The sequence below is a fragment of the Microplitis mediator genome, chromosome 3, assembly GCF_029852145.1.
Source record: "Microplitis mediator isolate UGA2020A chromosome 3, iyMicMedi2.1, whole genome shotgun sequence".
NCBI classification, from domain to species: Eukaryota; Metazoa; Arthropoda; class Insecta; order Hymenoptera; family Braconidae; genus Microplitis; species Microplitis mediator.
The window spans coordinates 7,485,579-7,497,700 of record NC_079971.1 but is presented as its reverse complement, the minus strand read 5'-3'; the positions used below and the strand labels follow the sequence as shown (position 1 = coordinate 7,497,700).

Below are 12,122 nucleotides of genomic sequence, written 5' to 3'. Positions count from 1 at the left end.
AAAATATTATTTTTTTAATCATTTACTCTATTTATTTATAATTTAAAATTTGTCTGATGTTTGCTATATTCACACTCATTAAAATATATATATTTGAAATTTAGAATTTAAATATAAATATACAAATATATGATTTATCGAGTACTAGTTCCCTGATAGGCTACTGGGTCTGTTATCTTATCTGTGATTCAATAAATTTATCATTACAAACTTTACAATTCTGTTTCTTTGAATATGAACAAACTTTTTTTGTTCAAATTATTATTGATTCGATATATTTTTTTAACTGAAAAAACATATTAAATATATAAAAATCAACTAGAAATTTAGCGCCAGTTTTTCAAACTGGGTTAATTTTTATCCAGATTAGTAAAACTGGCTCTTAATGTTTTTAATTTTTAGTTATTTTATTAGACCACAGAATACTAGATCCGATTAAAAAAATTCAAATATTAAAAAAAACCTGAAGAAATCTTTTTGGTAATCAAAATCTGATGTAGAAACTGCAGTAGAACCCAAAAAAATATGAATATAATCACGCATTTATTTGAATTCGTAAATGGTTTGGTTTTAGATATTAATTAAACTTTTTTAAAATGAATAATTAATTAAAAATAAATATTACTAGTAATTTAAAATAACAATAAATAAAATTTAAAATTTCATTTCAACTTTGAGGTTTTGAGTATTAATTTGCAGTTCTTGCCGCAGTAAACTGGACAAAATAAAGTCTGTCGTTACGACGGGACACAAAATATTTTGCGGTTTTTTTTCCAGTATTTTTCGTACTTTCGAAGCATCTTCATCACAGCTTATTATCATGGATTTGGGTCCCCAGTATTTCGGAGCTCTTACTAACCCACGACCTCCAGCTAATTTAATAATACCTGGAGTAAATAAATAATTAAAAATTGCAATTATAAATAATTAAATCAATAAGAACAAGTGTATAAATATTACTTTTTAATTCATTAACACTTGGACGATTAACGCTCGGTGTAATAACAATAGTGTAGTCATTTAAAAGCTGTTTTTTTCTTGCTTTCATAAGACTTTCACTGAGTTGAAATTCATAATTCTTCTCAGATTGTACGTCTTTCAATATATACTCATGTGGGTTAACAAAACCATTTTTATCAATGCTATCATTGATCCACTGAGTCGCGACGATAGGAATGGATCTGCAGATTGCACAAATAAATTTAAATGTTCTTCGAAATTTGTCAGCGACCAAAACAGTGGCAACTAATGGATCATCTGTAATTTGTCCTCCTGTAAAATAAATTAATAATTATAATTACAATGAATAATTAATAAGTAAAAAATAAATTTACAACCTGGGGTAAAAGGATATTCATACTGGGGAGGAATTAGAGGAAACAGCAAGAATTGTGTACTTGGCTAGGATTAGATGTGGGAGCAGAAAAGAATAGCAGGAAGTGGGAGGAAGAGAAAAGTGTGAATTGTGTGGAAAAGGAAAAGACATTATTTAACATTGGGTAGAAACTGTAGGCGGGAGAGACTGTGGGCGGGAGAAAGGATAAATCTGTGGGTGATATCCTGAAGGGACGAAGAAATGAAGGGGGTAAAAGAAATAGACAGAAGGGAAAAAGAAAGAGAAGAAAAACTGAAAAGATTACGGGGGGGGCGTGATGTGCAAGAGCGGAAATGTAGAAGACCCAGTGGAGTCAAGCAGTGATTTAGAAGTGTGATTCCAAGTGAAAGTATGAAGGACAGAGTAACCTCAGAGCGTGTAAAAATTTATTAATTTGTAATTTTGGGTGTTACAAAGACTACAGACTGTAAAAATCGGGAGTGAACTCGGAGTAATTACGGATTTTATTTAAATCCGAATTCACTCCGTCACTAGGAGTTTTTACAAGAAATCACTCGGCTTACGGAGTAAATAGGGAGTTTGTCTTTTCAGCGGAGTGATTTCGGAGTGATCTGGATTTTATTTAAACATAAATAAATAAAAAAATTTACCGAGTTTTTCTATTGCCGTCTGACGTTCTTCATCAATTTCACCAGTAAAACAAATTTTATCAGTTCTGTTGAGTAAACGAGTGCCGTATTGTAACCAACCGGAAGGAGATAATGTCCCAGCAAAATTAACTTCCGGTTTTACGGTTTTTTGTAAGGGTATTGCAGAGCTTGGAGTTGATTCATTTTTTTGAATCTTTACATTCGCATTCAAATTTTTTAAATTATTTGAATTCTCACTAACATTCGAATTCAAATTGGTGTTTAATCTTTCATTGTTAGTCGATTGATTATTAATACCAGAAGATTGATTGTTGTTTGAAGTTTCATTATCCGGCCTTTTGCTGTTATTTAAAGTTTCATTATCAGGGTTCGCGCTAGTATTCAAAGTTTTATTCTGAAGCCTTTCACTATCATTAGTATTTTTATTATTAGGATTTTCTCTAGACTTCTCATTATTTTTTAACATTTCATTGTTGTTATTTGTCTTTTGGTTATTTGAATTCTCACTATTATTTGAATCTTTATTAATATTATTATTATTATTATTATTATTATTTGACGTTTGATTATCATTTGGAGTCTCATTAACACAATCAATAACTTCCGGTGACGTATTAACCGTAGACTTCTGATTATTGTGACAGAACGGTTTATTAATTATCCTTATTATTGATTGTGATGCCGATGGTGGTTGTAAAATAACAACAGAATTTATTTCATTAAAAAATTGGCTTATAACTTGTCGCTGTTGGCCATTTTCCAATGATTCATTTGATATTTCAATTTTATTTGCTGACTTTCCGTCCAAGCGTATGATTACGTCAGAACCTACTTAATAATTTAAAAGTTTATTATACTTTTTTATAATACCAGTATCGAAACTTGAAGCTTCAGTGTCTCTACAGCCAGTCGAAAAAAGCTGATTTCAGTCCAATACCGCTAACAAATTTAGCAAATGAGTAACTTGCGAATGCCTTCAGTCAGCGGGCAGAAACAAACTTGTTTTGACCCTTGCAAATGACAATTTACGCTTACGCTAATAGTTGATGACACCATGGGTCTTAATTTAACTTGTTTCTGACTGGCTGCTGACACCGAAACTTCAAGTTCCAATGCAGGGAATAATTGCGGATTGGGGATGATGTCAGCCGACTTCACCCTGGCCTGAAATCGTTTTGTTTCATCTCTAGTCATACAATATACTATTACTCTTTAGTCTTTTACTTGATCATTATCTTTTACCTTCAGTATTGATGGCAGCATCACTTTCCGAGTTCTTTGAAACAAAAGATTTGTGTTGATCATTACTTCGTTTACAAGAAATATTAAAGTAAATTAAATGTAATAAATAGTAAATTACCTCTTTTGATGACTGTGTCTTTTGTTTTTTAGCTGGAGGAGCTTCTTGACAACGAGAACAAGACGCAGTTGCTGAACTGTCATCAGTAATTTTACGTTTCAGATTCTTCGGTGACGAATCTTGATCCACCTGGACCTGAATATAAAAATATAATTAAAATTATGTTTGATAGTTAATTAATTTAATTTTAGATTTACTTCTTTTGAAGATGTCGTTGGTCTTGGGTTTGATTTTTCAGCCACAGGAGCAGATGCCTGAGGATTAGAAGGTACAGTACAAGTATCACCTGTAATATTTTCTTTATTCGATGTAATACTTGCCGACTCTTTAGCCACAGAAATATTTGACTGAGAGTCAGCAGTCGCTGGAAGATTCGGAGTAACAGCCTCTGTATTATTTTCTACTGATGATTCTTTCGATTTTGCATTTGAAGTTCCGCTTTCTGAACAAGAAGATGGAGTAGGAACAGAAGGGGTGGGTGCAGTCTCTGTAGTTTTATCATTAGAATTTTTTTCTGTTGGTTTCGATGATGGCTGAGTATTTAAAAATATTTTTTTCAGTGGCAGTAACGTTCTACCACCAAGTTTTAAACTATTGTGATTTAATTTCAATGGAACTTTGATTAATTTTTTATTTTGTGATGCAAGAACCGGCGTTGAAGAAACAACATGGACTGGATTTAATAAATAATTTTGTGAAATTGAATTATTTTCAGCATCTGAAGATACATTTTGATTTTTTTTTCTTCTGGGAGTAACGAACATTACAACTTTATTATTTTGAGAATTTTCACTTGGGGAAATTGGAGATTCATGTTGGATTGGCTTAAGAACTTGTGCTTTGTTGAAGACATAATAATGACTTTGCTGAGTTGTAGCAATAGTCGTATTTGTCAATACTTGATGTTGAATGACGCTCGTTTTTTCATTTCCAACAATCATCAAACTCCTTTCCGTTGAATTTTTATTGCTCACATCTTCTTTTTCATTATCAGTAATCATACTTATTACCAAATTACTATTATTTATAATTTCTTTCTGGCAATCTGTTTCTGCAGTCGAAGATTCACTGCTTAATTCATTTTCCTGGTAGACTAAATTCTTATCAGGTAATTGCAGCATTAAATCTGAAATCGAAGAAGAGTTTTGGTGCACTAAGTTCATATTATCATCATTTAATTCACCATTAACTTCTTTATTATTCAAAGGTAGTGAATTATTTTTTATGGCCGTATTATCATCCGAGTTTGATAATTTATTGACTTCCGTAATTCCAGTTTGAGAAATACTCTTGACTAAAATAAATAATTTGAAAATTCATTAAAGATAATCTAGATTTTTAATTTTATTACATTACCCAAGTAGCGCACTTGGTTTTGTGACATCTATGAGATCAAAGTTTTGTGGCTGCTTTTTTATTTATTGATAAGACACCAAAATGATAACAAAACCATCAGAAATTTGTCACCGAAAAAGTGTCTGGTTAAAAGACGAGACAAACGGCGATAAAAAATTAATTACAAATAATTATCAAGTGTCATCTGAACGATGTCACTTGAAATGACTTTTTTAAAACGGGACTAAGGACACAAATTTCCTGACTCCTAGGACCAACATCTCTATGTCTCATTTATAAAAAAGAAACTTGGTTTTGAGACAAAAAAAAAAATTTGTCTTGTCTTTTAAAAGTCATCTTAAAGTTGTCTCTGTGCAACTTGGGATCTATAAGATAGAAGTTTTGAAGCTGTTTTTTGATCTATCGATAAGGTACCAGACTAATGACAAAATAATCAGAATTTAAGTCATTGAAAAAATATCTGCTTAAAAGACTTGAGACAAACGGCGGCAAAAAAATTAATTACAAATAATTATCAAGTGTCATTTGAACGACTTGACACTGTATATGACTTTTTTAAAACGGGATAAAGAATACAAACTTTCTATGACCCCTAAGATCAACATCTGTATGTCGTATTTATATAAAAAAAAAACAACAAAAAAAAATTTGTCTTGTCTTTTTAATAGACATCTAAAAGTGCTACTTGGGTGCTAAAGAATCAAACATCAATTCAAATAGATACCAGGGACTTCATCATCTTGGATTTCGATAATTGATACCAAATCATTGGCATCATCTTCATCATCACTTATTAATTCAATCAAATCAACAGCATTAAGTTTATTACTAGAATCAACATTGTTTGATATATTATTATCATCATGTATAATTATATCATCAATCCCTGAGTCCTGTAATATCATTTAAATTTTAAATATAAATATAAATATATTTATAATATAAATATTTAATCATTTACTTTTTTTTTAGTAACCATAACCTGCTTTTACCTGAGAATCATTTTTTTCAACTTTGACAACTGGTTCCCCGGATTTTTTGTATATTAAATTTTTAAATATATTTATCATTTTTAAGGCTGCTATATATAAACACTTGTCTATTATTTTTTAAAATATAATTTTATATTTAATTTTACTTTTTTGCATACAAATTACGCAAACACAGTAATCCTGAAGTTTTTATTCGAAAGCATTGACGTAAAAATGGCGGGAAAGAAGAGAAAAATTGGCGCCATTTTCAAATCCTGAATAAAAAAACGTCGCATTAACAAGTTTGCAATTAATAGAAATATTAATTTATATTTTTTTGTTCAACAAAAAAAAACTTTATTTAATTACAAAATAAACATAAGTACACTAAGTGTTTACTTTTATATTATCATCAGTACTCTATAATTTTTCAAATTTATTAATTAGTTATTTAATTTTAAGTTCTTCGAGAAATTATGTTACATTTTTTAGTATTTAGAATGAAAAGAAAAAAAAAAATTAATGTCAGTGGCTTATTTTTTTAAAACTAACATTTATCTCGTATTAAATTTCAACGCGTACTGATTAGTGTGTATTTGCTGTTTAAGCAAACTCGCTATAATGAAGTCCAATTTAACGACACATTCATAATAATCAGGTTTTCTTTTAAACATTTCTTCAGCTTTCTTACGATCGTTACTGCAAGACACCAGAATTGTATGTGGTCTCCATATTTTTGATCTGCTTTTAAAAACTCTACCACCGGCTACGTCAATTAGATCTAAAAATAAGCAAAGTTATTTATTTTTTCATAAATAATAACAACAAAGTTGTTTTTAGGGCATTTCAGTCAATACCCTTTACTTTTTGAAAATATTCAATGACTTTCAATTTTCAGTATTAGAATTTTATTAATTAATTAAAAAAAATTAAATTCTTAATTGAAAAAAAAAAAAAAAGATTTCGCCGAGTTAAAGAATTTTAAAAAAATTACTTAGAGATGTTATCAATTAGGAGTGAAACGAAATTCCTTGAATAAATTTTTTTCCAAATTTCGTTTAACTTCCAATTGATATTAACTGTAAATAATTTTTTTTTTAATTTTATATCTCAGAGAAATTATAACTGCTCTGTCCTTTTTTCAATTAATGCTTTTATTTTTTTAAATTAATTAATAAAATTTTGATGCGCTTATGAAGTCATTGCAAATTTATAAAAAGTGAGACACTATCAGGGAATGGCCTCAGTGCTTTAACTTTTTTCTAATTAATTGATAAAATTTTAGTACAATTATGACAGTTCAAAATCATTTAATATTTTAAAAATAAATAAAATAAAAATTGGGGGATATTGTCTGAGATGCCCTTAAGATACAAAAATTTTCCATACATTTTAATTGATCAAAACTCATTTTTTGAATGCCCGAAGTAATAACGAAAGTATATCCTTCAAAAATTCTCTTCTTTTTCGCTCTCTCCAAGCTCGTTTCCAAGCGAAATCCATATCTTTTTTCTGTCACAGTATCTTTCAGCAAATAATTCTTTGGATCAACAAATTTTCTGTTATAAAAAGAATCCTCTATCCATTGGACAGAAACAATCGGAATCGATCGACAAATTGCGGACAGAAATTCTACAGTTCTGCTAATTTTCTTAGCAACCAATACCGTAGCAACTTTTGGATCATCAACAATTTTTCCACCTGAATAAAAAATGAATTAAATCAGTATCTCATATATCCATCAGTAAATAAATAAATAAAATGTTTTCTCAATTATTTACCAATACTTTCAATAGATTGCCGATAACTATCATTGACAATAATTTTTCCTACAAAAATAATTTTATGACTCGATGAAGTTTCAATTCTTATCGAACGCTTTATTGTGACTTCCTCTGATTCGTATATCCGATAACTTTTAATTTGAGGAACTAAATCATCGCTGAAAAAGGCTTCTCCATTATCATTGAAACCCAGTAACCCAAAATCGTAGACAAATTTTTTTACACATCGATACTCACAACGCTTATCTTTAATTTTACGTTTTTTGTGATTATTTGAATTATTTTTTTTAGACTCTACTTCTACATTTTTTTGTAAACCATTCAAATTATCATCACTATAATTTAAATCTACAGAATTTTCTTCATTATTTAAATTATCTGGCTGATCATCACGACTTTCATTTAAATACAAAACATCATGACTTTCATTTGAATTCAAAACATCATCAAGACCAGAACAGTCGATGCCAGCAAGTCCTTCATCCTCATCTGTATTATCATCAATATTACTAAATAATTTAATCAAAGAATCTAGTACAGTATCAGCATCTGGATCCTGATAAACCTCAATAGTATCACGAGTGTTTGAAATAAAACTGCTCTCAAAATATCCACTGTCGTGTGTCATATCAAAACCATTCAAATTATCATCTCTGGATGATTTATTTTTTCTAGTATAATTAATAATCTCGCTATCGGTCATCTTTTTCAAAGACACTTTCAATTCTTTCTTCCAGCTCATGGTATTTTTATTGTTACTGGCATGGATCCGAGCCGATAGTTCTTCACCAGTCAACTTTTTTACAACAACTTTTAATTCTTTTTGTAAAAGTGACTTGACATAATTATTATTTTTACAGATTTCAGGATCGACAGTTGACATCTGGTTATCAATCGTCATCTCCATTACAGAAGCTCTCAAGTCTCGTTGTAGACATAAACTTTTACTGGAATTAAATTCCATGTTACTGAAATTTGAGCTGACATTTGAATTACAGTGATAACTATTTGAAGTGTAAGTTTCTAATGAGTAATAATCTTCGTACTCTGTATCAATTAATTGATTATTAGGATTTACGTCATTACTTATTTGCTTGTTTTCTTCTTGAATACATGGGAATGAAATTTGTGATGATGATACAACGATTGGAGGACAATCTAGTTGAGAACAGTCAGTGTAATCATTAATATGCGGAGTACTTACATCATTTTGTTTACAAACGACAGGTGAAGTCGGACACCCGTTTATATCGGGAGCAAAAAAATCAGAGTCACCCAAATCTTCGGTTAAAATTTCATTCAAGTCGTGGAGCAAATTTTCTTCTGAGTAATTATTCAAGTTATGGTTGTCATCAACTGTTGAATAGCTGGCTACGTCGAAACTGTTGTTTATGTCGGTGTGAAAATAAATACAGCCGTATTCTGTATTTGAGTTGTAATTTGAATCGCTCCTGTTTCGTATAAGTTTATCGATTTTAATAAGTAATCGAGGCGCTTTCGAAGCCATTTTTATTTATTATTTTGTTGGGTTTATTTATTATTCAAACAAATTTATTGGAAGCTTTAACATTCCATTTGCGACTTTAACAATAGAAGACATATTGGATTTTTTTTAAATTACTGATACAACGGAAATAATTAAATGGCGGGATAAAAAAATTAATTATCGGTAATGTAGGAATTTATTTTCTTTTTCTTTATGATAAAAATTTAAACTTTGAATTTGGAGTGAATGTAATTTTAAAATTACTGTAAAGAATTGGGAATGATTACAGATTTTATTTGAATCAGAATTCACTCAGAGTTCTGGAGTTTTAAAAAAATTCACTTTGCATACGGAGTAAATTATGAGTATAAATATAGCAGATATAGAACAATTTTTAAATTACACAAATGTGAATGTAGCAGACATCAGACAAATTTGAAATTATAAATAAATAGAGTAAATAATTTAAAAAATAATATTTATAAAAAATTCCCTTATTAATTTCAAAACTTTTTAAATACGCATTTTTTTTAAATTTAATTTTATTCATTATTTACTCTATTTATTAATAATTTTAAATTTGTCTGATGTCTGCTACATTCACATTCGTTAATTTTTTATTTCTGTGACTTTTAAAAAGTGGCGGGAAATTTTTTTGTTCCACTAGCGACACAGCGGCAATTAATTTAAAGAAAACTCATGTGTTGTTTTGATTATTCTCGTGCTAAATTCCGTAACAATTAACAATTAAAAATACTAAAAGAAAAGAATGACAATTAACAAAAATAATAATTCAATAATTAAAATGTAATTCGCTCAAAAATTTTTCAAGAATAAGTTCAAAAAAGTGATGGTTACATTCAATTGTTTAAATTCGTCGCTATAACCTTCTTTCGATAACGAAAATAAATGTTACAATTGTTAGTTAATTAAAAAAAGTTATCATGTTATTTACACTAGAGAGGACAATTTTACGGATAAAGCCACGTGTTTTTCGTTTTTATTCAGTGAATGCTCATAATGCCAGCAATGACATGTCAAATAATTCCCAATCGTACGATAATTATATTCTAGATGAATCATGGGAACCTAAAGCAGTTCGTAGAGATGATGTTAAAACTCTGCGAGTATCAATCCTCGGTCTGCCCAATGTTGGAAAAAGTACATTAATTAATCAACTAGTTGGTCGACCAGTAAGTTTATTTTATTAAAATAATTAATTGATTTTGACAGTTGAAATTAATTTTGACGTTTTAAATTTTTTTTCTAGATATGCGCGGCATCTTCAAAAATTCAAACAACGAGAAAAAATTCTGACGCAATTTATGTGGAAAATGATACACAACTTATATTTGTTGATACCCCAGGGTTGGTAACGAATCGTGATATGAAAAAATATGATTTAGAAAAAACATTTAAAACTGATGTCGACAAAGCCGTAGCAAAATCTGACATTGTCGGTGTCGTACAAGATGCCTCACATAAATATAAAGCTGACGTTATTGATGAACGCATCATGGTGGTATTAAAAAATCTTAAAGTTGGAATTCCGACTCTACTGATACTCAATAAAGTTGATAAGGTCAAGCAAAAACGAAAATTATTGGAGATAGTCGATACACTGACCAGTGATCAGAATTGGCCGAATTTTTCTGACATTTTTATGGTATCAGCATTGAACTCTGATGGAATAAATGATTTACGAGTAATTGAATAAATTTATTTTTTCTAAATACATTTTTGCTGAATGTATCAAATGCCTACAATATTTTTTCGTACATTATAATTTCTTACTGCTGAGTTGCTTAATGAAATTTATTTTCTACGGTTCTATTGCCTGCATAAATATAAACTGTGAACCCAAAGCAAAGAAATACCTAATTAATGTAGAGAAGCTCCTGATTTTGCTGGGAAATTCAAGTACTTGTTGAGGAGAAATTATCAATGTTCAAGACCGATCACTTGAGAAAAAACAAACAGGATTGATCTGTAAAATATCAGAACCACAGTAGTCTTCTTAATAGTATAACTCGCCTGGTCCATAATAAGACATTGGGTTGAATCTCATAGTCGATACAGGGAATGACCTGATCAGGTCACTAATTTTTTGATAGAAAACTGTCAAGTTTTCCAGTTACTGTTGTGAAGACTACCGTTGCTCTAATATTTTTCAGATCAGCTGCGTTTTTTTTTCTCAAGTGATCGGTCTTGAACTTTGGTCATTTCTCCTCAACAAGTACTTGATTTTCTCAGCAAATAAATCAGAAGCTTATCTACTTTAATGAGATATTTCTTGGATTTAAGCGCACAAATAAATAGTAATCAATTGAACATCTTAAATTATTTTTAAGTAGGCAATAGAACAGTGCAATAATTTTTTTATGCAATTAAATTATATATTTTATATTTATGCAGGCAATAAAACCGTAGAAAATAAATTTTAGTAGGCAACTGAGCAGTAAGAAATTAAAATGTACGAATAAATTAAGTAGTCAACTGAAGCCTTCCCCATTAATTATCACTTTGTTATTGATTATTTTTTTTTTTTTACAGACTTATTTATTGGACTCAGCAAAACCCCGGGATTGGGATTATGAATCAACCGCTATTTCAAATGATTCACCTGAAATAATAATTGAACGTGCAGTTCGTGCTAAATTTATGGATGCATTGCCCAAAGAATTACCATACTCTGTAAATGTTCAATTGGAACATTATTCCGTTTTAAAAGACGACAGTATCAGCGCTGCTGTTGCTGTAACATGTCCGTCAGATCGTATTTCAAAGTTAGTTATGGGTAAAAGAGGCGTTCGCGTACGTGACGTTGCTATTTCAGTTGAACAGGAATTATGTCAAGCTTTCAGGACAACAGTCAGATTAAAAATAGCCATTAAATTTAAGCAGAGTAAAGATGAATCGTCTGCTAATAATAAGAGAAAAAAATGGATTTTTTAATTTTTTAAAATATGATACTCAAGTTAGCCGGTGTCTAATAATTTTTGGATAGTTTTTTAGAAACGATAAATTATAAAAAAGAAAATATTTTAAAAAATTTGCACTTAAAGTTTTTAAAATTTTCTACATGTGCATATTTTTAGTTTTTTTTTTTTTTTTTTGTAATTGATTTGTTGAAAAAAAATCCGAAAATTGTTAATTGTCTTCTGACTTTAGGATCATTA

At 29.5% G+C, this 12,122-nt stretch overlaps 3 protein-coding genes across 5 annotated transcripts; 1 reads left to right on the top strand and 2 right to left on the bottom strand.

Annotated features, from left to right (window-relative positions):
* Window positions 1-31: 31 nt before the first annotated feature.
* Window positions 32-5,901, bottom strand: LOC130665462 (putative mediator of RNA polymerase II transcription subunit 24). Of its 3 annotated transcripts, none has more exons than XM_057465870.1 (8): window positions 5,695-5,901; window positions 5,427-5,595; window positions 3,544-4,640; window positions 3,347-3,481; window positions 3,229-3,262; window positions 1,987-2,817; window positions 961-1,272; window positions 32-887 (listed from the first exon to the last, which is right to left on the bottom strand). In XM_057465870.1, the coding sequence occupies exons 1-8, from the start codon at window positions 5,770-5,772 to the stop codon at window positions 655-657; spliced, it is 2,889 nt and encodes a 962-aa protein (XP_057321853.1). In that variant the 5' UTR covers window positions 5,773-5,901; the 3' UTR covers window positions 32-654. The 3 variants fall into 3 exon arrangements, with proteins under 3 accessions (XP_057321853.1, XP_057321854.1, XP_057321855.1); XM_057465871.1 differs by having other exon boundaries at window positions 1,987-2,814; window positions 5,695-5,900; XM_057465872.1 differs by having other exon boundaries at window positions 5,664-5,787.
* Window positions 5,902-6,059: 158 nt separating this feature from the next.
* LOC130665467 (uncharacterized) lies at window positions 6,060-9,074 on the bottom strand. Its single transcript, XM_057465878.1, has 3 exons — window positions 7,455-9,074; window positions 7,063-7,374; window positions 6,060-6,454 (listed from the first exon to the last, which is right to left on the bottom strand). The coding sequence occupies exons 1-3, from the start codon at window positions 8,962-8,964 to the stop codon at window positions 6,228-6,230; spliced, it is 2,049 nt and encodes a 682-aa protein (XP_057321861.1). The 5' UTR covers window positions 8,965-9,074; the 3' UTR covers window positions 6,060-6,227.
* A 566-nt stretch (window positions 9,075-9,640) lies between these two features.
* LOC130665476 (GTPase Era, mitochondrial) lies at window positions 9,641-12,121 on the top strand. Its single transcript, XM_057465895.1, has 3 exons — window positions 9,641-10,136; window positions 10,214-10,648; window positions 11,497-12,121. The coding sequence occupies exons 1-3, from the start codon at window positions 9,888-9,890 to the stop codon at window positions 11,896-11,898; spliced, it is 1,086 nt and encodes a 361-aa protein (XP_057321878.1). The 5' UTR covers window positions 9,641-9,887; the 3' UTR covers window positions 11,899-12,121.
* Window position 12,122: the final 1 nt, after the last annotated feature.